Source organism: Zingiber officinale, chromosome 11B (assembly GCF_018446385.1).
Source record: "Zingiber officinale cultivar Zhangliang chromosome 11B, Zo_v1.1, whole genome shotgun sequence".
In the NCBI taxonomy this organism is placed as follows: Eukaryota; Viridiplantae; Streptophyta; class Magnoliopsida; order Zingiberales; family Zingiberaceae; genus Zingiber; species Zingiber officinale.
In genome coordinates this window covers 80,094,392-80,105,095 of record NC_056007.1, presented here as the reverse complement: position 1 = coordinate 80,105,095, position 10,704 = coordinate 80,094,392, and the positions used below count along the sequence as shown (strand labels likewise).

Genomic DNA, 10,704 nt, shown 5'->3' with positions numbered 1-10,704 from the left:
CCACAATAGCATAATATTGTCCACTTTGGGCCTAAGCTCTCATGATTTTGCTCTTGGGCTCTACCCAAAAGGCCTCATATCAATGGAGATATCTTTGCTCTTATAAACTCATGATCTTTCTCATGTGTTTTCAATATGGGACTATATTTGCAACCTTGCAACCCCAACAATCTCCCCCTCAAACAAATGACCATAGGCTTCCCGCGTTCGATCCTCGACCCACCAGGTCTTCCTGCCCCTCGGTCCGCCCGACCTACTAGGACTTCATTGTCTAGCCGTAACTAGGACTTCCTGCCTGGTGTCTGGTCCTCTTGATCCGAACATAGGAGCCCCCACTTTCTTTGTTCGAGGTCAATATTATACTCACATGGCTCAATCAGATCATAGCTTTTGTGCACAGTCGACGGTTAAACCTTCTGGCAGTCCGGGCTTTGATACCAATTGTATGATCGAAAAGAATTTAGATATCTTCACAATAGCATGATATTGTCCACTTTGGGCCTAAGCCCTCATGGTTTTGCTCTTGGGCTCTACCTAAAAGGCCTCATGTCAATAGAGATATCTTTTCTCTTATAAACCCATGATCTTTCCCATGTGTTTTCAATATGGGATTGTGTTTGCAACCTTGCAACCCCAACAGAGACTTCCTCACCCTGTTGGAATCACTGTCGGTTGGCTCTCTGATGATTATTCAGATGTCGCATCGAGTAGCATTGCTTCAGTTTTCCTCCTCCCGAGTTGATGATTGGGCCCGCTTGGTGGAAATATGGGCGGGGTTAGTATTATCTCTATGTTGAGGCTGGTGTCTTGACGCTGCTCGGCCGCCAGCCTTTCCTCTTCCTGTTGTTCACTTGATTTGTGTTGATGATGCTGATCAGGAGAAAGTGACCAAGGGCGATATCCTTGGGGAGCCGGCCGGCCTGAAACCGGCCTCAAGTTGTAGCAGTTCCAGGTGGACTTCTTGCCAGATATCCGGTCAGCTCGTCGACCTATATGCTTAACTCCTGCATACTTGGTAAAGTGATTAGATCACAATAATACCTAACTTAATTTACTTTGTCATTCATTAAAATCTTAGTTAGATCGTTAGTGCAAACTGCACCAACAGATGATTCCTTTGATTGCCTTGACTTTGACTTCCACGTTGATAGCTTTTCCACCTTTAACTCGTCCTCGGTGTGCTCCTTTTACCACCGCATCACCATATATACATAAAGGCTTGTTACCCGGCTGATTCGTCATGTGCAATTTGCATGAGCGACTGTCACGGTCAGGATATCCGAAAGTGATCTAGACACACTGAATATATTTACTTAGGGTATCCAGATTACTTTTAGACACTGAGTATGTTCATTTGGGATGCCCGGATTAGGGGTGCAAATGAATCAAGCCGGCTCATGAGCTTTTCGAGCTAACTCAAAAAATATTTGATTCATATTCAAATTTATCAAATTCGAACCGAACTCGAATATGTTCAAACTTTTTTCGAATCGAACTCGAGCCCAAATTATATTGTTCAATATTTTATAAGCTGCTCATGAGCTTTAATATTTTATTAATATAACTTAAATATATATTAAATAAATAAATTTTGAAAGTAATTATTTTTAAATAATAATTCGAATAGTTCATAAATATATTCAAATCTTTTGAATCGAATTCGAACCCAAACTCTAATACGAACCGAACTTGATCGAACTCGCAATTTTAATTTTTTTAAACTTTAAATTAAGCTCAAATTCAAATATACCTATTTTAAACTGAATTCGAATCTTACAACTTTTTTACATATTCAAGTCAACTCAATTCATTTACACCACTAGTTCAGATGCGCCCCAACTATGCAGTTGCCTATGCGCGTCAGCACGGCGAGTTGGACACGGTAACTGGTCGCGTGCATATATATAAAAGGAAGGCAGATATATATTAACTGCCAGTCAACATGCATGGTTTTATTTATATTGATCGTGAATCTGCTATATGAATGGATCTGGTAAAACTTAATTAGTTTTTACCCTTTTCAGGAAGCCAATACGTTGAGAAAAAACCGGAAGAAAGAGGGTCCAATGATAAAGTGATTGTCCTCTCAAATGAATCTAGTGATTAGCATATCAAGTATTATCATCATGAAATCTGAGATTTGAATCTTGGTAAAAATCGAGGTAAATACTTTTTTTTATGTGCTAGTCATTATTAAGACTAGTAACCGTCCATGATTTATCTTCTCTGTATTGACCCTGTGATGAATTGACGGGAGCGTTAGAGACGAACATATTCGCCTGCTATCAATAATAGAGGCGGTTGTAATTTTGAATCTAAGATGGACGCTAAATAATTCTTCATACAGTCCTATGGACTTGTTTTTTACCATATTTAGAGAATATGGTTGAGGAAATAATTACAAATATTTATTCTTTAGTTTTATTAACAAATAAAACAGATATTTTACTTGAATTTTTATATTTAATTTGGAAGAGTTACTATAGATAAATAATAATTTTCACAATAAGATCTATCTAAGTCATCTAACTCACTTGATTAACGTGATGAGATTAACCGGCCACGAGATTCAACTAGCTCCTCCCATGTTCGACCAATTCAACTAGCCTTGAGCCAACCGTTCAGAGCACCGGGACTGTTGACGATTCACACGAATCAAACACCTAAAAGCTAAGAAACCCGGAGTCCAGGTCATCTTCTACAAAAACATACCAGTAAATTTGGAGATCAGAAAGTTGGATGATAGATGAACAAGTGTCCTTTTGATGTTAATGCTTTTAACAAGTCGTAGGTAGTATAGATGGACCGAATATTGTAATTTGCAATTAGAATTGTCAACTGAATAGAAATTCAAAAAGAAGACCAGAAAATATAACTACTGTATTCGAGAAGGCATTCATCTTTTTGCACCTCATTGCTGATATCCTTTATTGCATCGAATCTGTTTCTAAGCCTTCAATTTGACTTTTATGTTCTAGAACAATGGAATCTGACAGCTCGTATACCCCCTTTGAATTGGAACTTATTCCCTTTGCATTCATCCAACTTCTCCAGCTGGTCGTCCAAGATCTGATAGCGGCCATAAATAGCAAAGCTTAAGCTTCTCACCATTTCAGCAACCTCGTCACTTTGAAGTAATTTTGATGGCAAGTTGTAGATATCAACGCACCCCTCACCATCAACACTGTGGTGCTCATGTTTTGCTCCAACATGGGTCGGGAGGTCGAAGGTCTGTGGCAGCAATTGCGATAACATCAATATCTGTCCGTGCTAAACACCTTCGACCGCCATGTCATCGCCGGGCCCGTATTCACCGTGATTTACTCCCTCTCATACTCGTGGGGCAGGGGTGAGGGGGCCGCTGGGCGGCGGGACCCGCCTTTTGCAACATGAGTTTGGTTCTCAAACAGCTCCTTTCCAATAGCGTCTACAGCAGGCCGTCCATTGATACCACTAGCACTAGCAGCACTTATGCCTAGACTTATAGGCAGTGACAATTTCTGCATTTACAATTTTTTCTATTTCATCATTGTCATCGTTTGGTTCACTTCACTTCGGTCTGGTCTCCCATTTGACATCGATTTTTTTTTTTTTCAATTATAGCATTTTTCACAACTTGTAAAATACCATATTCATCAATTGATCAAATTCCTCATGAACAATTAAAATCTCAGGGCTATCAATATAAAATATCTTATCAACTTCTTCCTCCAAATAATCTGTCAAAATTATCTTAGACATCGAAGTTATCATTTTTCATGATAAAATCCAATCATCCTTGGAATAAAATTTGAATGTATTCAAAAGAAAGTTATCTTTTATTCTTTTCTTCTCTTAATCCTTGGTCTTGATTTTGCCAAATATATTTCGTAAGCACCACAAGTGCTTCCACCACATAAATATTTGACCCTTGAATCTAATATCAATCAATTTCATCTTCATCTGATATGATACTTGCTTATAGTAGAAGAATTATTTTATTTTATTGATCCAATCAATAAAATTCTGTCTATAATATACAATAAAATTCAGATAGATCAAGTTAAAAGCCAATATCTTTATATCAATTCTCTGACCATGTACCTACTAATTTTTATGATTCGTGTCACCGATGACATATGCTGAATTAAATCTATAGTCTATTCACTGTGCTCGACTTCTGTCAAAACCTGCTTAACCACAACTGCACCGTTCTTCCATGGCATTTGACACTTAGGAGCTGCTTGTTTGGAGGGTTTGGAATGGAAATGAAATAAAACTTGGTGTTTGATTTAGGAAAATGATAGTAGGTCCTATGGATCCATTCCTTAAAATATAAGAATGAACCATTAATGAATAATATGGGGAATATGAAAATATTCCCATTTCATTATTATATATAATCATTCCTATTACCATCCCATTCCCTTATCCGAAACAAATCCGAAACAAACAGCCCCTTAGTTTTCTCAATCAAAACCTGCTAGCATTGACGTAGCACTGACGTCGGACATGATAACAGTTTGCCCACGGACTATCGAGAAAGAAAATTAGAATAAAAGGCAAGAAGATATAAACCAGCATCCTCTAGGTGTTTTTTTGCAAAAAATAAAAAAAAATTATATGATAACATACTATTAATTCTCAAACAGTTGAATGCACAGACTCTAGACCTTTGATCAAAAGAAAATAAATCCCAACGTATAAATTCAAATTCCTATCTTATAAATAATGAAAAAGCAATTTTAAAATTCCTAAACAAACTAAAAATATAAAATATAAAATATAAAATAATAAAAATCATCAAAAATAACTAAAATACTAAAAATACCTTAAATATTAAAAAAAAAAATCAAAAATAATAATAAATATCTCCGGAGCTTCCTGCATCAATTACTTCTGAGGTATATCATGTTTGCTTTGATCCTAGGGGAGTGTCTAGTACTATACAAATATTCTTTTTGAACGAACTTTCATATATAATAAACAAAAGAGATAACTCAGACGGGTATATACTGAATAGGGCATACGCCTTATCGTGGCATGTTTGCGGTGTCATCAGAGGGGTCTCAGCAATGGATAATCCTCCAATAGCTCGCGTTCTGAAAGCGTGTCGTTCTCATTTTGAGGGGTCCATAGGACCTCCACGGCCTGAAAACAGATTGTGCAAAAACAAAATTCCTTTAACAACCGTGAAACATTAAGACACTATTGTTCATAAGCATGTTTAAGAAATGGACAGTATTACCAATGTTTTGCTTGAAGGAATGGAACCGAGCTTCTGCAGTGCTTCTTTCAAGTCACTGCTGCTGTTTATGACAGGAAGCTTGTATACACCCTCAGCAGCAACCAGAATTGTAACCTGTAACATGTAAGAGAGACTAATTTCTAGTAGACTGAAACATAAGAAAAGCGTAGGAATGACAAGAATAACAATGATAAATTCCATGACTGACTGAATCCATGCGTCGCAGGAATATAAAAAAAAAAAAGACAGTTAATTACTTACTGTCACATGGTAGAGGATCACCATTAGTTGAAATACATTTTTATGTTTCACTCTTTAAATTAGAAAGAACAACAAATAAGGCATTTGGTTTCATTCTTTAACACACTACTCTCTTAGTCATCATCACATGACTGAATACTACTACAGCAGCAAACTATGAAAACCATGTAACATTCACATTTGCACAGACAAAGTAAATTTTGCAGAAAAAAAATTAAAAGTGGACAAAATATGTGCAGCAAGGTGGACGAGTGAGACATGCAAGTCTGCCAAAGTGGAAAACAGAGTCAAACGTGCTATTGTGCCTAACAGAGTGGAGGTTGCATGACTAGACAAACTAAAGGAACATGATAGTATAGGTGTAAAACGGGAGCCAAACCGGACAGATACGAAAAAGAAACCGGCCCATTAGGTCTGTCATACCCGGCCCCAGCATGGCAAGTTGACAGCTCTACAAGTAGGATATAAGTCAAATCTGAGTTGTCCAAATTTAATCAACAAAACAAGTTATATCAAATTACATGAAAATCCCAAACATAAAAATACAAGCTCCGTGTCAACATAAGAAGGGTATTACTTGATGTAAGAGTTAGCTAGTCAATAAAATGATGGAATGCGGCCACCTTATTACTCCGCAATTCATGAAGTGATCTAAGGCACTAATCTTTTGAGAAATTTAAGAGTGAAAAATTAAGGAACTGTACATACCACAATATACTCATTGCTGAAACCTTTGAATGTTAGATTACTTGTCTTTTGCCTTCTAATGCTGTTCACGTTTACCAGTGTCTCTTCATCAAACTTACCACGCTCCTCAATTGAAAGCTGGTTAAAACGCCTCTCCCCATCTTCTATACTTCGTTTTATATCCACCTTTTAAATTTCAAATAGAAAATAAATGTTTGGGTTATTTTTTAAAGAAAGGAATGCAAGGAATAATTCATTTGACACAAAGACAAAGGTTAGAACTTAGATTGAGAAATTCCAAGAATCAAAGATCGTTGAATTTTTATTAAGTATTTTTCTAAAAAATCTTGCAAGCAATCTATATTTCTCAAGAAAAGATGGATGTGAATTTAAACAAGTAATATTTAGCCTTAGAGTACTTTCCTGTGTATGTTTCTCTCTATATAATCATTTAGATAAAGAGCACAAATCATGAGCTTTTATTAGGTTGGATTTCCCTCTGAGGATGGCCCAAGTGAAGCCCATATGAGAATCTGAATTTATTGCAGCCAATTTTCATAAAGTGTTCTGATTCAGATTGACATGTCCCATCCAATTAAAATTGTGTGTGCATAGTAAGCATGCAATTGTCATCTCAGTCTTTAGGTTTTTCTGAGAAGTTTCCCTGTCTTTAAGATTGATTATTTCCTTTGCCAAGATGCTTAATAATGATAGTTGTAGTACACCTCTAGTTATATCTAGAATGGATAGTGGATATTATTGTTGTTATGGTTTTTTCCATTTCTTTAAATTGGAGGGTTTTTTCCACGAGAAAAATTACCTGCTCTTGTTTTAGTGATTGTGTTCTCTTCCCAGATTCTAATTCAAGTACAGAGATGGAAAATAGATTCATGGAGTATTGAATTTCTTGTTGTTTGGATTTCCAAATTATCTACCATAAATCTTAATTAGTCCTTTGATTATCAGGATTATGTCAAGATACAGAATAATAATATCAAGCCAGCAAATGCATATTATTTTGATGCCAAATAGCTTAGCACCACATAGAGAATTTCATCAGAATTGCAGTTGTACATATTTACTAAATTGAACTTCCAACAAATTGAAGTATTACTTACAGAAGAATAAGCAGAAATGCAACAGTCCGGATGACGAAGCAAAGCTAATGTTGTTTCTACAACACAAGAAGAATAGCATTAAAGGAAGGTCAATTACAAATTACAAATAAAAATATGCATCATTCATGTCAAAAAACTATGCAGTTAAAGAAGACTGAGGCAATATACCAATCTACTAGGTTTATTTGAGAGTATATTTAACTACCTAGTCCTAATACTGTTACCAGAAAATATGCACATTAAATAAAATAACCTAATACATTTTATGTAATTTGTGGAGTTGAAGACAGTTATCACGATTAAAATTGCCATGAAAAGAAAAATGGATGTGAATAACTTCACAATCTTAAAAAAAGGCAGCCTGGGGGGTGCACGAAGCTCCCGTCATACGGGGTCCTAGGGAAGGATCTCCATTGTACGTAGCCTTAAGGCCATTTCCAGGATTCGAACCCGTGACCTTTTGATCATAAAGCAACAACTTTATCGTTTCGTCAAGGCTCCTCTTCAACTTCACAATCTTAAAATTAATAAATTTTTCTTAGGGATTATCTACTCGGAAAAAGTGGAAGGTGGGAAGGAGATAGGAAAAAAGTAGGGAGGAAAGTTACAATCTTCAGCTTACATTTTTATAGATTTCTTTAATTGAATCTGAAGGTAAGGAGGAGGGATGTAGCCTTAATATAGCTAAAAGTGAACAAATGACCTGGCATAACATAGAGCTCAACAGCAAGATAAAAACTATGCAGTCAAATTATAGTTACAAAACATGATTGCTTATTGTAGTTATACTATCGAAAGTAGAAAGAGGAAAAAGTGGAGAGGGAAATCATCATAAAAAATTCCCTTATTGTATTCACCAAAAACTGGATGGAAACAAGATGGATACTTTGTGTTGGCTAAAGTGCCACTGCCAACAGCAATTGATCAAATGACTAGACAATGAACTAAAAGGGCTAATAATACCATTAGTTCATAACAAATGCATGTGATTTTTACAAAAAGGACAAGTCTAGTTTAAAAGGTACTTATTACATCCACCCAATTTTCCTCCCTTGAAAATGTAGCAAAAGGAAAAGTTAGTTGATGCTGAGGAATTTTAGGGTGGTTCAGTAACATTTTGAAATACCAGAAATTTTAAGGGATTGATCCTGCAAGATAACATATGATTATAACATTTTGACTACTCATTTAGCAACAACATCAATCAACAAAGAGTCAAAGCATCTCTAATTAATGAAACTAACTAAATAAGGAGTGATCAAATCATGAGCTTCTTAGAATTATCCAAAAATTTTATTGTAATCAATTTTAGGAAATTCTTAGCCACGTGGATATAAACAGAGAAGAATACTAGAAAAAGAAGCATCAAAACAATGTTGTGAAAGCAACAGACATCCTGTTGAATTTAAGATCATAATATCCTACTGAAATTGATTTGTAGTACCTGTCAAAACATAATTCAATCCCTCTGGTGTAGATGTATCTGCAGCTTCAGCTATGTTATCAAGATCCCTCTGAAATGATCGTGCCATGCCTAATAGGCCAACCTACAAAGTTCAAAATAATGTCTTGCAGTGTGGGTGTTTGTACAAATTAAAAGCACATTCTTCATCAATAAAATGCCTATGTAAAATCCTTATTCTGGATTATTTTTTCAAGCAACTTGTTGAGACACTCAGACACAACAATGGTTTTCTGCTAACGCTTACAAGGAAGCAAGATAGCAGGTACTATTTGACTACATTTTCTTGTCAAACAACAGATAAGTGTGCAGCCGTACTTTGGTCGACTTCATTTCACAAATTAAACAACCATGACCAATCTTATCACTGCTAAGGTACGAGGGGTTTGAGAAATTTTGAGATTGTTAATCGATCAGCCATTGGATGCATGCTTAATTCTTACAAAATAAATGTTAATCTCCGAAAACAGTATTTATGGTACTTATATTCTTGTAAATTGCTGCCTCGAGTTTAAGTGAATTAATCTATTCCCACACGCTTCGAACCATAAAAAACTATTGATGTGATTGGCATCTATTGTAACTAGTAAGCGTAATGGCCTATGAGAGTGCCGCTAAGGCTCCAGAAGAAAGGATTCATGGAAACAGAGGAAACGGAGTCTAACCAATAAAGCAAGAGGCTGTCCACATTAACGAAGAAACTCCAAGGAAGAGGATGCCCATACCTGAAGCTTGATGACGCTGGTCTTCTGCGTGGCCGTTAGGACGCTTCCATCATTGTCCCTGTCCGAGAGAAACCCAGAGAGCAGAATCACCCCAGCAAATCCCATCATAAGGAGGAAGAACCCCGATCCCGCACCAAAAGCCGGCCCGAAGTAGAACCCACCTCCGAACGGAGACGGCGCATAGTAGGGCGCCGAGTACGAGAAACTCGAGCTGGGAGGAGCGGAATAGCTCCAGGAAGAGGAAGAGTGCGAACGAGAGGACGAAGAAGAGAAAGCCCTCCCACCCATCCTTCCTCCGGACGCCGCGAGGGCCCCATGGGGATCAGCAGTGAGGAGAACGCCGATCAAGATAAGGGCAGCCGCCGGCTTTTTGATCCTCTCCATGGCCTCGAGCACCGTGCTCCATGCCGACTCTAGAAGGCCCTCCTTCTTATCCCTCCTGCCTTCGGCTCCGGACGGTGGCACGAGAGCACATCTGAGGGAGAATCCGACGTGCTTGAGAGCTCGATAATGGGGGAATCGTGGCTGCGGAAGCCGGACGAGAGGATGCCATCGGAGGAGGTAGAGAGGAGGGTGCGGCCGCTTAGGCGGCTCCCTCAAGAGGGACAGTGTTTCCAGCAACGAAGCGGAACCCATTCGATAAGAATCGAAGCCTGAGACGCGCTTTGGGAGAGGAACGAAAGTGCGTCACCGTAACTGAGAGGCAACGACGATGCCCTAAACCAGACCAGCATGGACCGTTGAACCGGAATAGACCGGATGGGTTGGATTTTGGCATGTGGGGTCGATAATTATCGCCCGAATGGCGCTTACTGCGCGATGATTGGACGACAAGGCTTGGGGAGATTGCGCGGGCCCACTAAATAAGGCCGTGTATGCCAGTGCATTCGTGTGGGGAAAAAATTGCAGCAATAAATAACTGGTTTTTAAGCTTAGATATTATGTGAGTTTGAATGGATTGAATATTTTAGTGATTTAATCATTTTCTCTTGTCTCGAATTAGTTATCGATAACAAATAATAAATAAAAGTCTCATATATCTCCAGTATCAATATTATTTAAATTATCATATTTATACATGATTTGTGATCTATAATCGTGAATATCTATTTTCTAACTTATGCAGAGGTAAATAATGTTTAAGAAACATGTTCTTAACATGGTCAATATAAACTATACAAGATGTGTCAACTACCAAGTCAATTTAATCAGTCGAGTCGTTGA

General features: G+C 37.5%; 1 protein-coding gene across 1 annotated transcript; it reads right to left on the bottom strand.

Annotated features, from left to right (window-relative positions):
- Positions 1 to 4,838: 4,838 nt before the first annotated feature.
- On the bottom strand, positions 4,839 to 10,193 carry LOC122034751. The gene is made up of 6 exons (XM_042594091.1): positions 9,481 to 10,193; positions 8,738 to 8,840; positions 7,294 to 7,349; positions 6,197 to 6,361; positions 5,228 to 5,341; positions 4,839 to 5,130 (listed from the first exon to the last, which is right to left on the bottom strand). Exons 1-6 carry the CDS (start codon positions 10,114 to 10,116, stop codon positions 5,038 to 5,040), a joined length of 1,167 nt encoding a protein of 388 aa, XP_042450025.1. The 5' UTR covers positions 10,117 to 10,193; the 3' UTR covers positions 4,839 to 5,037.
- Between the last annotated feature and the right edge of the window lie 511 nt (positions 10,194 to 10,704).

Excerpts from the sequence above, each read along its gene's own strand:
- LOC122034751 (XM_042594091.1), bottom strand. The coding sequence starts at position 10,116 with ATGGGTTCCGCTTCGTTGCTGGAAACACTGTCCCTCTTGAGGGAGCCG. Across the intron at positions 7,350-8,737 it reads ATTGAATTATGTTTTGACAG|AAACAACATTAGCTTTGCTT; the intron begins GTACTACAAATC and ends CTTGTGTTGTAG. Across the intron at positions 5,131-5,227 it reads TTCCTTCAAGCAAAACATTG|GCCGTGGAGGTCCTATGGAC; the intron begins GTAATACTGTCC and ends ATCTGTTTTCAG.